Source organism: Camelus bactrianus, chromosome 24, assembly GCF_048773025.1.
Source record: "Camelus bactrianus isolate YW-2024 breed Bactrian camel chromosome 24, ASM4877302v1, whole genome shotgun sequence".
Taxonomy (NCBI): domain Eukaryota; kingdom Metazoa; phylum Chordata; class Mammalia; order Artiodactyla; family Camelidae; genus Camelus; species Camelus bactrianus.
This window is the reverse complement of record NC_133562.1, coordinates 610548-629081: the sequence shown is the minus strand read 5'-3', so window position 1 is coordinate 629081 and position 18534 is coordinate 610548. Positions and strand designations below refer to the sequence as shown.

At 40.4% G+C, this 18534-nt stretch overlaps 1 protein-coding gene across 3 annotated transcripts in view; it reads right to left on the bottom strand.

The window, feature by feature from the left end:
• Positions 1–18534, bottom strand: part of SPIRE1 (spire type actin nucleation factor 1) — a 140902-nt gene that overhangs the window by 44988 nt on the left and 77380 nt on the right. For all 3 annotated transcript variants that reach the window (XM_074352348.1, XM_074352349.1, XM_074352350.1), the window contains one exon: positions 7419–7544. In XM_074352348.1, coding sequence (XP_074208449.1) covers positions 7419–7544 — 126 coding nt within the window. The remainder of the gene's footprint in view (positions 1–7418; positions 7545–18534) is intronic.

Here is an 18534-nt window from a genome sequence, read left to right as displayed (position 1 = left end):
GGGGAAGGGACAAAGCAAAGAAATCTAAGGGCAGAGAGGGTCATTTCACTACTGCTGGAAGGTGAGTGCTCTGCACGTTTACTGACACTCACAAAAGAACAAATCAAAGAGAAAAAAGATTTTGACAAGGGCCTTAAAAAGTTACAAACGATAGGTGATCGAATTAAAATGAACAAATGGCAACCTTACAGACAGACATCTGATGGTAGATTTCTTTCTTTCAAAAAATATGTTCAGCACTTGGAGGAACAGAAATCTGTTTTAGCACTAGGAAGAAACTTCCAGTTAAGTTAAATGTCATCGCAGTTTTATTATTAGAGATGCTGGGAGCAGACATGAGAGGGACAGGGAGGGAATATGAGAAAGCTAATTAAAGTATACATCAATATGTGAGTGAGACAGAGGTCCTGTGGCTTTGCTTGTAAGTGCATTTCATTCAAGCAGAAGACAGCCTGAAGTCATGTCACAAGCAGATATCTTCAGAGTCAATGTGTTAATTACCAATAGCACCACAACACAGGTGGATTTGGTTACTGGCTGTTAAGAGACACTTGGGTGGGAAATATTTACATTCGATTTTTTTTCAACCAATTGCAGGTTATAAAATATGGTTATTTGATTTAAGGAACAGACAAAAGATAATTTCATAACAGCCTAATCAATTCCAAAAAGTTTTCCCCCCCAGCAACAGAAGGTACTTTATATATACATTTTATATACATATAGTATACTCCATTTTAAGTAAAATATTTTAGTAATATCTTATGTAAGATTAACTGAGCTCAAAGATGTCTTCAAAAAACCATGATTCTTGTATGAGGCTAACTGAAACAAAAATGTCAATCACTTAATAAAAAGAATGAGACACCAGGGATTATAAATGTTTAACAATTATAAATTATTTTAGCTCAGAGCTGCTGCTGAGGGTTTTGGGTCTCTTTCCCCAAAGTATGTAAGTTTCCTTAGAGTGTAAATCTTTGAAAAATTAATAAAAACCAAGCAGTTCAGTCTCAACCTTACTCCCGAGGTCCCCCCGGGCACAGGCTGAATGTGAGGGGATGGCTGTAAACAACTTAAGGCTGATTCTTTTTGCTCCATTTCTTCTCGAATGTTCATGTGTTAAACTTTCAGGAAAATCCAACTCTAGAATCAAAATGTGACATTCATTAGGTTAAAAAAAGTCTCATTAATGAAGAGACCTAGGGTTGCCCTAAGCTGAGGAAGCAGCAAGGGGAACACACCTGAAAAGACGACAGGAGACACTGCTCTTGGCCTAACTCTCTGACGGGGTTGGCAGCATAAACACGGCCCTGTCCTGGAGAAGGCGCAGTCAGTGAGGGGACACACGTAAACGACAATTCCGACAGAGCGTGCTGAGTGACAGGAGCCAGGGCAGAATGCTCTGTGAATGAACACAGAGAAGGAAGAAATTAACTTTGATCAGCAAAAGCATTTCAGAATAGTGGACATTTGAGTTAGGTCTTAAGAATAAGTAAGCATTTTCTAACTGAGAGAAGAGAGGAAAAGGACATTTCAGTGGGTGCAGAGGCCCTAGGCAATCGGGGACTGGAGGAAGGGAAGACATGCACGTGTGGGGAGGCAGGTCAGATCGGGGTCCAACTGTAAACAGTCCCTACGTCATGCTCAGGGGTCTAAACCTCCCGCCCACAAGTATGAAGGCGTCAACAACATCTTTACGCAGGGACGTAATGCTGGTGGACAGACCGCCTGTGAAAAGGGCAACAGCGTCAGGAAGCTTGCCACAGCTCAGGCAGGAGAGGCCAGGCCACTGCAGGAGGAAGGCACCGGAAGTGAGGACACGAAGGAGGCTCTGCCCTCGGGAGACAAGGCAGGAGTGTCAGGGGACCAAGATTCATGGCAAGTGGTGAGAAATCAGACCTACAACATCTGAACCTGAACAGGTTCTCTAAGTCATTCACACTGACCAAGTATTTACAAAGCACTGGTACACTGGGGACACACAGTGAGTTAGAGAGAAAAGGTCTCTAGCCTCAATGAGAATATATCCTAGTGGCAGACACCAAGGAGTCAGGAGAGACCAGCTAGACAACCAGAGGCTGGTGGCTGCCAGGGAGGAAGTACACAGCGTACTGCGACTGTAAGAAAAGGCCGAGTCTGATAAATATGCTAGCGTGTTTAGGGGAGGCCCCAGACATCCCTTCTGCTGAGGACTGAAGGATGCAAGGGAAGAACCACACCTGAGAGGGTGAATGAACCCAGAATTTGTAAGAGGAGTTAAGGAAACTAAATCCGCAAGCCCCACAGGTGCCGGCACACTTGAGAAGAGATCAAAGCTCCTCAGAGTTGGAAAATCAGCAGTCCACACCCGCAGGGCCTGGCCTGAGGCACCCGGGACGGCTCCACTGCTTCAGACGCCTCCTCCCGCAGAGAGCACAGCACCTGGGTGCTCTGCCTTCATTCTGGGCGTGTTTGCATGTCTGATACAGGAAACTGCAAGGGGAGAGGGAGTTTTCATCTCCCGACAGAAATTACGGCTTTAAAAACCTTTCACACGCCTTATAATCTGGAGTCTCGCTGCAGCGACGTGAACATGGTTTCCCCGCGCTCAGTTCTTGTGACCGTTCATCCACTTACAGCTAATGTTACTGTGTTATGAATTTCTTCTTTGCAGGGGTTTTTACCATTAGACTTTGAAATACAGAAGTTGAGTCCATACTGATACCAGCTCAATGCTGACAACCTGTGCTTTCTATAAAATCTACAGCACTGAGCAGCCTTCCTATAAACTCCATCTCAAATGTAAAATGTATCATAAAACAGCATGACACATAATACGAAATAGTACACAACAAGAGGAAATTTTACTGGGAATGCAGTTAAAATGCAGTTTAAAATATTTATCTGCATACATTTTGCTTACACAAAACAAGACTGGCACAAAAATGAGGAAAATCTTGGTGAATGAACAGAACAAAGATTTAGCCACATGAATTACACTTTTCTGCAGAGAATTTTATGACTTAACGCACAGTTAGCATGTCTAATTGCCCCCTCTTCCCTCTTTAAAGACAACTGAACAGAAATCTAGCAAAGGCTATGTGACTTAAGCAGTCACATGAATGACTGGGAGAATGTGATTCACCAACAGCAAAGGGGCTTTGAAAAACTGACCAACGTTGATATACATATTTTAAATATAATGTAAATGAAAAGAAGTGGTTTATTTGCTTAAATTAAAAAAGGATTCTTCTTAAAAGACAGATTTTTTAAAACAGTGTACTTCTCTGATCCATCAAGTTTTTTCTACAGTTACACCTCTGCTGTGAAACAACGTACCCCTGGAGGACAGGGGTGAGGCCCCCACACACTCTCAACATGGAGACACAAACGGCTCCAGCATGCTAGGGACAGACGGAATCAACCGACTTCCTAGTCTTAGGATTGTTCCTGAGGTTTAAATGAAGCAAGCAACAGAGTCTGCTTTCTACCCACAGGGCGTACAGTACAGGAGAGCAGCAGGAATTACCGTCTGAGGGACTAAAGAGTAATTTCACTTAATAATAGCAAAACCAGGATGACCAAAAACTACCTAGACAAAAACAAACTAAAGCACACCACCACTGATACAATTTCTTCTTTTCCCATAAAATAATTCACACAAGCTAAATTCTCCACTCCGCCCTAGCCAGTCGGGGGGTTGGGGGGGGGGGGATTTGGGCTGTGGTGGGTCACCGGCAGCAGGGCACAAGCTGTCTCTTTCACACAGCCTGATGCACTAAATGGATTGCTCAGATGGCCCCTCCAGCTACACTACGTGCAAGGATATCACATTGCTTACGAGACGCAAGAGTATGTACTTACTTTCAAGGATATCAAATGGCCTTTGAGATACAATAACAGCAGGCCCATCCAAATCTCCCCTATCATTTGGAGAACAACCTCATTCCTTGTGTAAGAACAAAATCATCACATTATGAAAAGAGATCAGAATGAAAATGAATTTGCTTTCTAAATAAATAAATGATGAACTATAAGACCCTGTACTCTGTAAAGTAGGTAGGTCTAGTAAATGCAATGACCACTTTATAAAACAACTGTAACACTTGGAAACAGATTACGGGTTTCATATTTTAATAAACTGTCAGTAGAGCATATAAGAAATGTAATATAATTAAAGTACTTTTGGTCTCCCAAATCAAGAACACTATCAGCAGCTGAGCTCAAATGTCCTGATACTAAGATTGTACCCTAATTTTATACACACAAACACAGAAACACAAAGTTGTCCAAAGCATCACTGATACTCAGATAATCAATCAACTTGTATTAGAGTTTATTACTTTGAAAATTCCAACTGATATATACTAACTCACAAGTATAGAAGATTGACTTTTAAAATGCGTATTTTGAGATCTTCAGAAAAGTTACCAAATTAGCAGAGTTTTTATTATTAGTGTGAATTTAGCACTCTTGAGAATACGTTAAAGGTTAAATCAGCTAACATTCACATGTGAACTAATATGTATGAAAACCTTCTATAATTTCAAGAAGCTGCATACATTGAAGAGGAAAAGGAAATCCATTTGGACCCTCTAAGACTTTATTCCTAAAACCTCAGTATTGACAGAAAATTTATATGGCATAAAATCTGTAATTAAATGACAGAATATTCTTGTATCAGGATTTTCACATATTTTATGGCTTGCCTTCAAGACTCACTATTACATGAATTTTTATGTGTAAACTTAAAGAATGGACAGAGCACTCAAAGACCTCATTTATACCCCCATAAAACTTCTTGTATTTACTAGAAGTTCTTGGCCAAAATATTTCTAATAGTCAGAAATGCTTTCAAAACTGCCTTCTTTCAACCAGAAGAAAACCATCCAAGTTCCGAAAAAACAGACATAATGCATTAAGTATTTCAGTTTAACCAACATTTCTAGACTGTTTCCTATGTGTGCACACTGCAATAAGAGTCATTAATACGAAGATGATTTAAAACACATTTATCTCAAGAAGAATTTGGTACAGTCGTGAATAAAAAGTTCAAAGAAATAAGCAAATAGCTACCATGGAGTATGAGAAGCAAGACTGAAGGATGTGCAAGATACAGAGAAAGTGAAGGGCACAGACTCTGGGGTGGAGGGGGGCCGTGAGAACTTGACAGAGGAGGCAGCTTGTGAGCAGGGCAGGGTGAGTAAACAGCAGCTCACCCAGCAGAAAGGCGAGGGGAAGGGCCAGGTAGAAAGAGTAGGACGTGCTGGGTCACAGACAGACAAGCACCAGATACTCAGAAACTGCAAGTAGTTCTGATTGGATAGTGCACAACGCAAAGAAGACAGAGGTGACAAGGAGAATAAAAACAAGCAGGTGAAATGCCACGAAGGCCTCGTGTGCAAAACAATGGACTTTAACTTCACTCTATGCGCAAGCCTCCTGTGTTGAGCTGCCAGGTGTCCAGCGGTCAGGAAGGACGAGGCAAAGCGAAAGCAATGGTCACGTCTTCTTGCCTCACTGCGACAGCGCCAACAAGAGGCCACCAAGCATGTGCTGCTCCCGTTCCGCTCACCTTCAGAATGACACTGCACGACAGTGCAGGGGGAAACCTTGTCACTGCGGAAGAGTGCTGGCCAACAGTCCCCCGACACACGTCACGGGCCTGGGAGCGGGCGGGGCAAGCAGGATAGCAGGTGCCCCCACCAAGGTCCTGCAAGTGGAGGCACCTGTGCAAGGGCCGCAGGCGTGCGTGTGCACATGGCCTGCTGGTGAAGCGCTCCAAGTCCACGGGGTCCCCTCCAGAAAAGCAGAGTGCGGCATGCCAGTCCCGGGTGGGGAGGGCAGCTGGCCCTCGTGAGGCCTGCCAGGGAAAGCCAGCCTCCAGCCAGGCCTGGAAGATGACATAGCGGTCTGGCCCTGGAGCTGGACCCCTCAAGGTAGATCTGTCGTCTGCAAAAAACCTCTCGTTGACAAAGTAGAAGATGAATCGGACAGAGAATTTACAGTGAGGAGACCAGCAGGCGGCTGGGGTAATAATCTAGGTTGGACATGTGGGCCTGAACTCCTGGCAAAGTGACTAAACCTCATCCATGTAGGACAAGGAGTGAATCCCAGAAGGGCTGACAAACTGGCAGACGATGGGGGGGGGGGGGGCAGTTCAGGTGGCAGAGAGGGGAGGCACTCAAAGTGCAGGGGGACAGGAGATGAGGGATGAGAGTCCATGACTTCCAGGGCAGAAGGATGGCGGGTCATCAGGAGGACGAAGCTGTGCTCAGAAGCAGAGTGCAGAAGGAGAGGAGAGTCAAGGACACAGGCTACAGTCTCTTTTTACCGAACACATCAGTCAGGATGACGGCAGTGACAGCAGCTTCTGGAATCACAGAAGCGGGTGGCAGGGGCTTTGGAACAGGTATGAAGAGCCACTGTTCAGAAGCATCAGAGACAGTACATCACCAGCCCACTCAGTCCAGAGACAGGAGGCTGAGCAGGACAGAGCCGCTGCCCCCAAGGGGCAAGCAAGAGAAAGTGCTGCCCCTGGGGAGCAGGCGTCCCAAGAAGAGCCCAGGGGTGCTGAGTCCTTCTTCTTAAAAGCGGAGCAGAGCTTCTAGGCAGAAGAATGGAAAAGGCTGAGAAGAGATCAGCAAAGTAAGGAACTAGAGCAGGGAAACAGGACAGAACTAGAACCTATGAAGACCTAGATGTGGCTGGTGCCAGAGATGACAGGGTGACACATGGCTGGAACCCTGACCTTCAGGTCCCCACCTTGGCCAAGGCCTGGCCGGTCTCTGTGGGCATCACCAGAGCTACCAATGGTTCCAAACACTCGTGTTCTTTTACTCCACTTGTGAGGCTACTATTTAAAAACACTTTTATTTAAATAAATAATCTCTTCCTGAGAATGTGTTTGGCAAAGCAAAGTTTCCACTGAGTGCAAAAACAAAATTTTAAGCTCCCTAAAATAGATAAAATATTTACTAATAGTTTTCTTTAAGCTCAGAAGTGGAAGCACTTTAAGAACTCACTTAGCTTACTCTAACCCCACAAGACCATACTTACACCCTAAAAATACCACTAGCCTCTCTGAAGGAGGCAATCTCAGTTCCAACGAGATGGGGAAGATAATTATAACCGTTAAAAGCACTCTTTTCTAATATTTACCAAACTTTTTTTCAATAGAGGTACTCGGGATTGAACTCATGTATGCTAAGCCCACGCTCTACCACGGAGTGATACCCTCCCCACAAAAAATCTTTGTTTTATAAGATGGATTCACACAGTAATAAAGGATAGATGTACTTCTGCCTAAGTTGCTTCTCTCCTGAATGACTTTCAGCACAGAAGGACGGAAATAAATACTTCACAAAATACAATGGGCAATGTTGAAAATTCAGGTTTCTCCTTCACAGGCCAATCCACAGGAAAGCAGTAGCACTCACCTCTTTTGCACTCTTAATTTTAGTCAGAAACGTATGCAGCTCCATTGTCTCTGCAAACAGTGCGCGACATACCGCCTGGTAATGACTGGGTGCCTCTGACTCAGCCGGCAGGTGAGCAGCACATAACTACGGGAGAGGAAAATAATGGTGCCTGTTTATTACTTGTGCGGCTTTTGTACCTGGAAAACAGACACATCCAGTATATTTGTATTTTCACATCAGACAGGAAGGCAAATCCACCACTCCCATCACCCAAGGCTTAATGCACCACAAGACCAGCAGCAGAGCTCACACAACTACATGGAAAGAGTGGTCCACTAGCTAACAAACGCCCAATAGCCCAGGTAAGCTTCCTAGAACTGGTTAGCTTCTATTTGAAAGTGACAGGACACGTGGAAAGTTTGGGTTGGGAGTAGAAAGGGAACTACCAGTCACTGAGTACCGATCATAACCCAGGTATCTTAACAGCTTCCATTCACAGAGTAAGTACCCTGCCAGGCACTGCATTTGACGTGTTGTGTGCACAGCATAACTATCATTCACTCTTCAGTGTAACCCTACATTAGCCCCATTTCATAGCAAAGAAGGCTGAAGAGGAGTCAAAGGACTGGTCCAGTCATAAAGCTGACATGAGGGAGGAGGAGAACTCAGCGCAGTCCTCTTGGGTTCTAAAGCCTAGCCTCATTCTCATACACGTTCAATTGTATAATCTAGGAAAAAGGCTGTCAGGAAGACACACGGACCGCTGGGAAGATACCTCAGCAGCAGACGGAGAGCAGGGGAAAGAGAGCAGAGGGCAACTGGTGACACCTCCAGCCCTAATGCCCTTCACTATGCACAGCCCACAGTCCCCACAGAACTACTTGTGGGTACAAGATGCAATTTAACATCGTGCACAGTAATTTAGGAAAATCAAACACAATTTACTAGGATGGAAACACATCCTATTAGGAGCCTAGGGCATGGGAATAATTTTATCGTTTTATAAAATTATAATTTTGGATCCCTGTAGAATGGTTATGTTTTGAGGTACTTCCTTTGCAGGTCAGAAAGCAGCGGCGTAATATATTTAAAATAATGAAAGGCAAAAGCCTACAACCAAGAATACTCTGCCCAGCAAGGCTACCATTCAGATTTAATGGAGAAATCAAAAGCTTCACAGGCAAGAAAAAGCTAAAAGAATGCTGCACCACCAAACCACCCGCACAACAAACGCTAAAGGAACTTCTCTAGTGGAAAAGAAAAGGCCACAACTAGAAGCAAGAAAATCACAAGGACCTGTACTCCGAAAACTGCAAGACACTGATTGAAGAAACTGAAGACGACACAAACAGGTGGAAAGGTATACCATGTTCTTGGACTGGAAGAACCAGTACAACTGAAATGGCCATACTACCCAAGGCCATTTCCAGATTTACTGCAACCACTATCAAAACGTCAATGACATTTTTCACAGAACTAGAATGAAAAATTTTAAACCTGCATAGAAACACAAAAGACCCTGAATACCCAAAACAATCTTAAGAAAGGAGAACGGTTCTGGGGGAAATCACGCTCCCTGACTTCAGACTATATTACAAAGCTACTGTAGTCAAAACAGTCTGGAACTGGCACAAAACAGACACATAGATCAATGGAACAGGATAGAAAGTCCAGAAATTTAAACCCACAGTCTATGGTCAACTAATCTATGATAAAGGAGGCAGGAATATACAATGGAGAAAAGACAGTCTCTACAATAAGTGGTGCTGGGAAAACTGGACAGCTACCTGTAAAAGACTGAAACTAGAATATTCTCTAACACCACATACAAAAATTAACTCAAAATTGATTAAAGACCTAAATGTAAGACCAGATACCATAAACCTCCCAGAGGAAAATACAGGCAGAACACCCTTTGACATAAATTGCAGTATTTTTGTGGCTCTGTCTCCAAAAGCAAAGGAAACAAAGGCAAAAATAAACAAATGGGATCTAATCAAACTCAAATCTCTTGCACAGCAAAGGAAACACTCAACAAAACAAAATAACAACCTACAGAATGGGACAAAATATTTGCAAATGACACAACCAACTTAATTTCCAAAATATACAAACAGCTCATACAGCTTAATATCATAACAAACAACCCAATCAAAAAATGGGTAGAAGACCTAAATAGAGATTTCTCAAAAGAAGGCATCCAGATGGCCAACAGGCACATGAAAAGATGCTCAGTATCACTAATTATCAGAGAAATGCAAATCAAAACTACAATGATGTCCTCTTACACCAGTCAGAATGGCCATCATTAAAAAGTCTACAAACGATAAATGCTAGAGAGTGTGTGGAGAAAAAGGAACCTTCCTACACTGCTGGTAGGAATGCAGTTTGGTGCAGCCACTATGGAGGACAGTATGGAGGATCCTTAAAAAACTAAAAATAAGAGTTGATGTATGATCCAGAAATCCTACTCTTGGGCATATAAACTATAATTTGAAAAGATACATATACTCCAGTGTTCACAGCAGCACAATGTACAATAGCCAAGACATGGTAGCAACCTAAATGTCCATCAACAGATGAATGGATAAACAAGATGTGGTGTGTGTGTGTGTGTGTGTGTGTGTGTGTGTGTGTGTGTGTATGCAATGGAGTATTACTCAGTCATAAAAAAGAAATAATGCCATTTGCAGCAACATGGATGGACCTAGAGATTATCATATTGAGTAAAGTAAGTCAGCCAGACAGAGAAAGACAAGTATCATCATAATACCATTTACATGGAATCTAAAAAAAAAGATACACATTCTATTTACAAACCAAAAACAGACTAACAGACACAGAAAACAAACTGCGGTTACCAAAGAGGAAAGGGTGGGGGAGGGATAATATTAGACATTGGAGGTTAACAGACACAAATTACTACATATAAAATAGATAAACAACAAGGACCTATTGTATAGCACAGGGCACTATATTCAATTTCTTGTAATAACATACAATGGAAAAGAATCTGAAAAGAAAAAATACATATGTATGTATATGTATAAATGAATCACTCTGCCGTACACCTGAAACTAACATTGTAAATCAACTGCACTTCAGTAAAAAAATTTTTAATCATATCTTCTGGTATATTTAGGTTTTATCACATTACAGTCCTTTGTTGATAATATTAGACTCCAAATTTCCTCATAGTTCTCCTCTGCTCAAATAAAAATATTTTTGAAAATATTCAGTCCACAAAACAAGGTGTAGAATTTTATTTGTAAAAACCTAAGTAGAATATTATTTCAAACTACATTATAATTAAAATGTTTTGCCCACTGAGTGTAATAATGCATTCATCATAAGAAATTAACAACAAACAAAAGAAAAACAGCACAAAGATCATCTTCATTAAATGCAGCATCATATAGTTAGGATAAACTAGTAAATTTAGGTCTAAATCAGTGAGAAAATTAGCATGTTCTCAGCAAATTTCAAAACTTACAGAACACAGCATTCTGATGTAGAGAGAACTGCAGTTTGTTTCCTTGGAACCGCTCTAACTTGACTGATGGACTATGACTACCCAACTAACCTATGTGAACAGATCTTAATTCAGTAAGAGACAAGCTCAAACATTCTGGCTTCCCTTGAATACTCCATTTAACCTAGGCCAAATTTCTATATAAATGAAAACAGTACACTCATCTCGTTTTAGCTTTTTGTAATTCACGTGCGATTTGAAAATGAAGACAAAGTCTGCACTGGACTAATCTAGTTTGGTATAATAAAATTAAATAATATAGGTTATTTCTATTTCTAATCACATTCTACAGTACTATTCTTTTCTTAATTTTTCTCCCAAGGAGTATTCAAAATAGCAGGCAAATTTTGACATTACATGGCAAACCAAAAACCTGCTAGTTTTTTATAAGCAGGGCTTATTAGTTGTAAACTATATTCTTATATTTGTAGGAACATAATTCATACTTTCAGACAAAATCTGTTAAGACTGAAAACATAATTTATGAAACCATTCACGGGCAGTAACATACTTAATATAGCCATACCAGAATTTCATGATGGTTTATTTATTGCACAAATGCTCAACAATAATAGGGTGGAATTTCTGAAACCATACGGTCCACCCTCACATGCAACGCCATGTATATTGTGGTAAATGTTAGATCAACGCAGCACCTTCTCTCTAGACATACCAGTATATGCAGAATTTGGGGTCTTTTTTCCACTATTAAAATTTTAAAACAAAAGTTTCCCATATTGCTAAGTAACCCACATATTGTAATTTTAAAGACCACAGGATAATCCAACCATGTAGTTGATATATACCATTTCTTTGTGAGTCATTTATTTCCAGTTTCAGAATAGCACAAATAATGCTGTAATACAAATCTTCAAGTATTTATGCAACATTTTATTCTTTTAAAAATCATCTCTTTGCATGCCCAAGGTCCTGGTTCAACCCCCAGGACCATCATTAAAATAAATAAATAAACCTTATTACCTCCCTGCCATAAAACAAAACAAAAAAATCATCTCTTTGTACAGAGAACAGATTGGTGGATGCCAGGGTTTGGGGCTGGGGGGTGGGTCCGAGGTGGGTGAAATGGGTGAAGGTGGTCAAAAAAGTACAAACTTCCAGTTGTAAAGTCCTGGGGATGTAACATATATAGCATGGTGACTACAGTTAACAATACCGTATATATATTTGAAAGTTGCTAGGAAAGTAGATCTTAAAGTCTCATCACAAGAAAAACATTTTCTAACTACGTGCAGTGATGGACATTAACTAGACATACCGTGGTGACCATTTCACAATTTACACAAATATGGAATCATTATGTTGCACAAGTGAAACTAACATAATTTTATAAGTTAATTATATCTCAATTAAAAACACTGACCTTTCTGAGATTTTTCTAATAGTATTACTACAGGAAAAAATTTCAAACATACAAAACTAGATGAGTAGTATAATGAACCACCATGTACCCATCCCCCAACTTAGCAATTATCAATTCACAGCCACTCTTGTTTTATCTACATCCTTAACCACGTAAACCCCACCCTCCAGGATTATTTTTACAGAAAATCCCAGACGTCTTGAATTTCACATGTGAATATTTCAGCATATATCACTAATGATAAGAGTTCTTTTTTAAAAAAAAAATACAACCACAAGACTATTATCTTTCCTAAAAATATGAGTACTAAATTCTAATATCAACTATACAGTTTACTAGTCAAATTTTCCTGATTATCTCAAACATACACACAGTTTTATAATTTACTTCCTTTACTCGGGATTCACTCTGGTTGCAACTGGTATATATTAAGTCTCTTTCAATCTATGTTTTTCCTCCCTCCTCCTCCTTTTTTCAATTTGCAAGTTATCTGTTGAAGAAATTATGTTATTTGTCTATAGAGTTTCCCACAATCTGGATTTTGCTGACTGCATTCCTATGGTGTTATTTTAAATGTTTCTATGGCCCCTGGGTTTCCTATAAGTTAGTAGTTAGATGAGATGATTTGCATTTCTCTGATAATTAGCAATACTGAGCATCTTTTCATGGACCTATTGGCCATCCGTATGTCTTTTTGGAGAAATGTCTATTTAATAGGCCTTCAACCCATTTTTGGATTGGGTTATTTTTGTTATTTTTAAATTTTTTTCTTTTAATTTGTATTTATTTTATTCAAGTATAGTCAGTTAGAATGTGTAAGTTTCTGGTGTACAGCACAATGTCCCAGTCATGCATATATATACATATTTGTTTTCATATTCTTTTTCATTAAAAGTTATTACAAGGTATCAAATATAGTTCAATACAGAAGAAATACTATACAGAAGAAATTTGTTTTTTATTATCTATTTTTATATACAGGGGTTAACCTTTGCAAATCTCAAACTCCCAAATTTATCCCTTCCCACCTCCTTTCCTCTGGTAACCATAAAATTATTTACTATGTCTGTGAGTCTGTTTCTGTTTTGTAGATGAGTTCATTAACGTCCTCTTTTTTCTTTTTTTTTTTTAGATTCCATATATGAGTGATATCATGTGGTATTTTTCTTTCTCTTTCTGGCTTACTTCACTTAGAATGACGATGTCCAGGTCCATCCATGTTGCTGCAAATGGCATTATTTTACTCTTTTTATGGCTGAGTAGTATTCCATTGTATAAATATACCACCATCTTCTTTATCTAGTCATCTTGTCAATGGACATTTAGGTTGCTTCCATGTCTTGACTACTGTAATACAGTGCTGCTATGAACACTGGGGCGCATGTATCTTTTCAAATTAGGGTTCCCGTGGGATAGATGCCCAGGAGTGGGATTGCTTGCTGGGCCATATGATAAGTCTATTTTCAGTGTTTCGAGGACTCTCCATACTGTTTTCCATAATGGCTGCAGCAAACTACATTACCACCAGCAGCGTAGGAGGGTTCCCTTTTCTCCACACCCTCTCTAGCATTTATCGTTTGTGGACTTTTTAATGATGGCCATTCTGACTGGCATGAGCTGATACCTCATTGTAGTTGTGATTTGCATTTCTCTGATAATTCCCAAAGATCTATAGCGTGAAAAAAACTATAAGCGATATTGAGCATTTTTTCATGTGCGTTTTGGCCATCTGTGTGTCATCATTGGAGAATTGTTTGTTTAGGTCTGCTCATTTTTTTGATTGGGTTGTTTGGTTTTTTTGTTAAGTTGAATGAACTGTTCATACACTCTGGAAATTAAATCTTTGTCAATCAAGTCATTTGCAAGTATTTTCTCCCATTCTGTAAGTTGTCATTTTTTTTCCTTATTTTATTTTATTTTTTAACATTTTTTATTGATATATAATCATTTTACAATGTTGTGTCAAATTCCAGTGTTCAGCACAATTTTTCAGTCATACATGGACATATACCCACTCATTGTCACATTTTTTTCTCTGTGAGCTACCATAACATTTCGTGTATATTTCCCTGTGCTATACGGTATAATCTTGTTTATCTATTCTACAATTCTGAAATCCCAGTCTATCCCTTCCCACCCTCCGTCCCCCTGGCAACCACAAGTCTGTATTCTCTGTCTATGAGTCTATTTCTGTCCTGTATTTACGCTTTGTTTTTGTTTGTTTGTTTTTGTTTTTTAGATTCCACATATGAGTGATCTCGTATGGTATTTTTCTTTCTCTTTCTGGCTTACTTCACTTAGAATGACATTCTCCAGGAGCATCCATGTTGCTGCAAATGGCATTATGTTGTCGGTTTTTATGGCTGAGTAGTATTCCATCGTATAAATGTACCACATCTTCTTTATCCAGTCACCTGTTGATGGACATTTAGGCTGTTTCCATGTTCTGGCTACTGTAAATAGTGCTGCTATGAACATTGGGGAGCAGGTGTCATCCTGAAGTAGGGTTCCTTCTGGATACAAGACCAGGAGTGGGATTCCTGGGTCATATGGTAAGTCTATTCCTAGTCTTTTGAGGAATCTCCACACTGTTTTCCATAGTGGCTGCACCAAACTGCATTCCCACCAGCAGTGTAGGAGGGTTCCCCTTTCTCCACAGCCTCTCCAGCATTTGTCATTTGTGGATTTTCGAATGACGACTATTCTGACTGGTGTGAGGTGATACCTCATTGTAGTTTTGATTTGCATTTCTCTGATAATTAGTGATACTGAGCATTTTTTCACATGTCTTTTGATCATTTGTATGTCTTCCTTGGAGAATTGCTTGTTTAGGTCTTCTGCCCATTTTTGGATTGGGTTGTTTATTTTTTTCTTATTGAGTTGTATGAGCTGCTTATATATTCTGGAGATCAAGCCTTTGTCAGTTTCATTTACAAAAATTTTCTCCCATTCCGTAGGTTGTCTTCTTGTTTTACTTATGGTTTCCTTTGCTGTGCAGAAGCTTCTAAGTTTCATTAGGTCCCATTTGTTTATTCTCGCTTTTATTTCTTCTAGGAGAAAATTTTTGAAATGTATGTCAGATAATGTTTTGCCTATGTTTTCCTCTAGGAGGTTTATTGTATCTGGTCTTATGTTTAAGTCTTTGATCCATTTTGAGCTGATTTTTGTATAGGGTGTAAGGGAGTGTTCTAGCTTCATTGTTTTACATGCTGCTGTCCAGTTTTCCCAACACCATTTGCTGAAGAGACTGTCTTTATTCCATTGTATATTCTTGCCTCCTTTGTTGAAGATTAGTTGACCAAAAGTTTGTGGGTTCATTTCTGGGCTCTCCATTCTGTTCCATTGGTCTATATGTGTGTTTTTGTACCAATACCATGCTGTCTTGATGACTGTAGCTCTATAGTATTGTCTGAAGTCTGGGAGAGTTATTCCTCCAGCCTCTTTCTTTCTTTTCAGTAATGCTGTGGCAATTCTAGGTCTTTGATGGTTCCATATAAATTTTAGTATTGTTTGTTCTAGTTCTGTGAAAAATGTCCTGGGCAATTTGACAGGGATCGCATTACACCTACAGATTGCTTTGCGTAGTATGGCTATTTTAACAATATTAATTCTTCCAATCCAGGAACATGGGCTATCTTTCCATTTCATTGAATGGCAGTGGTGTAAACCCACAGACCACACAGCTGCTGGGGCATAGCTCAGATTTCAGCCCTGCTTCTTAAGTTGCGTGGCCCCTGGGGATCAGCTCAGATAGCAGCTCAGCCTCCACATGTGGGCACCCACAGGCACCTGCATGCTCCCAGAGCTCCTAGAGGTAGAGCTGCACCTGCTAACAACGGGGCTTGAACAGCAGACTTGACTCCTTCCTGCACACACTCCAGGTTGCAGCTGGGACCACGTTCCCACCCCTGCAGGCTGTTTCCGCACAGGGTTCTCCCCCCCCATGTCTGTCCAGTGAAGCCTGACTTTCAGCACCCCCCACGCACCAGCAGACACATGTCTCAGGCTGGGGAGTGCAGGGAGGCGGCACAGACTCTCTGTGCTGGTCTCTGTTTCGCTGCTACAATCCGGCTGATACATACACTCCTCCAAGCCTCTGAAACTCCCATTGTGTCCTTGCTGATCTCCCTACCGGTGACGGGGTTCCCAGGGCGAGGGAACCCTTCCTCTTTCTCCCTCCCTCCCAGGGGCACAGGTGCCACCCTGATTCCTTTCTTTTTTTTTCCTTTCATCCTACTGGTTACATCACAACCTTTCTTGCACCTCTGGTTGTATGAGATCTCCTGCCGGTGTTCAGCAGGTATTCTGTGAGAACTGTTCCACATGTAGATGTATTTTTGATGTATCTGTGGAAAGAGATGAGCTCCGCGTCCTTTTATTCCATCATCTTGACCCGGAGCCTTGCTGATAACCCGGTTTTCTGATTCCAGTAAGTGGGTAACACGCCACATAGATTACTGGCTTATTGTAAAAGGCTACAACTTGGGCCCAGCCGGATGGAACAGATGCCTAGGGCCAGAGACGGGGGAAAGGAGTGGGGCTTCCCAGCTCCCACGAGCGCACCAGCCTCAGCATCTCCATGTGCTCACCACCCCGTTATGCCTTAATTCAAGGAAAGAACACATTCTATCTCTGATGTAAGTTTATGCTTGCAATTCAGCCTGATCTACATGCAGTGGCAAAAAGCCCTGGAATGAGTCAGAAAAAAAATCTACGTGTGCTTACACTTTACTTGTTTATATTCTGTTTTTTCATTATAATTAACAACAATAAATACAGGGACCATTTTCATGTTGCTTACAGGTTTATCTCCAGCACCCAGAAATACGCCTGACACACAGTAAGCGCTGTTAAACTTTTATTCATGGCAAGCACTATGCTAGGTATTTTACATAAATTGTGTTCTCTAACTTACTCTGCACAAAAAATCAGGCAGATATTATTCTCTCTTTACCTAAGAATAAGGTCACAGGATTAAACAGTCTAAGGTAAAACAATTGATACAGAAATGGCAAAACCCAGGTTCCAACCAAAGTCCTACCTGAGTATAAGCCTCTGAATTTAACCACCATCCACTCTTCCTCTCATTTATTCAGTTCTATGAAGCTGAATGTCACAGAACTTGTCCATGAAGAACAAGTCACATTCCTCTCTGAGCCTTAGTTCTTTCATTTGTAAAATGGGTATAACAAGTCAATCCAGTCTACCTGACAGTGTTGTCATAAAACTCAGGTAACAGTGGATGTCAAGGTGCTCTTTGGCTGTAACATACCATACTGACACATACCAGATTGAAAGGTGAGCAGGAACAAATGACTATTTAGGGGAAAAGTTACACACTAAAGAGGTTTGCTAAGAATTAAAAACAAATTGTCTCCAAGTTCCTAAATGTTCTATTATTTATATTATTCAAACTTAGCTTCATATTTCCATTTTCAACAAGGAGAAAGTAGTTATATTTCTTCAGTTAATTCTTCTCTTCTCTTCCAACAATGTAAACAGGAGTCAATTTACTAATTCAAGATTTCATATCTCATGTGTGTCACTATTTGGCCATGAATACTGGGTTTTATGTCATTTAAAAGTCTCAATTGACTTCTCAAATGTTTAAGCAAATATTTTTATTCTCATTCAGCTAAAAGAAACATTCAAAACATATTGTTACAGCTGTGGACATTTTTGCTGATCAGTTTTGGTTAACAAGGAAATGAAGAAATAATGGGTAAGGACATGATATTCTCCAAAAAAATTTCCTAAGAATGGAATTGCTAAACTTAAGTTTTCTTCCAATCTATAAAATCTGTCTTTTAAAACACACTTCTAACTATTTATTTTTTATGTTATGATATGTAGGAGAACAGACATAGTAGCTCAAATTAACAAAGAATAAAAGGATAAAGAGGCTGTGGTGTACACACACACACACACACACACACACACACACACACACACACACACACACACAGGAATACTACTTAGCCATAAAAAAGAATAAAAGAATGTCATGTGCTGCAACACGGATGGACCTAGATATCGTCATTCCAAGTGAAGTAAGCCAGAAAAAAAAAGAAAAGCACTGAATGATATCACTTCAATGTGGAATCTAAAAGAAGACCCAAATGAACTTATTTACAAAACAGACTCACAGACACAGAAAACAAACTTATGGTTACAAAAGGGGAAGCGGGTGGGAAGGATAAATTGAGAGTCTGAGATTTACA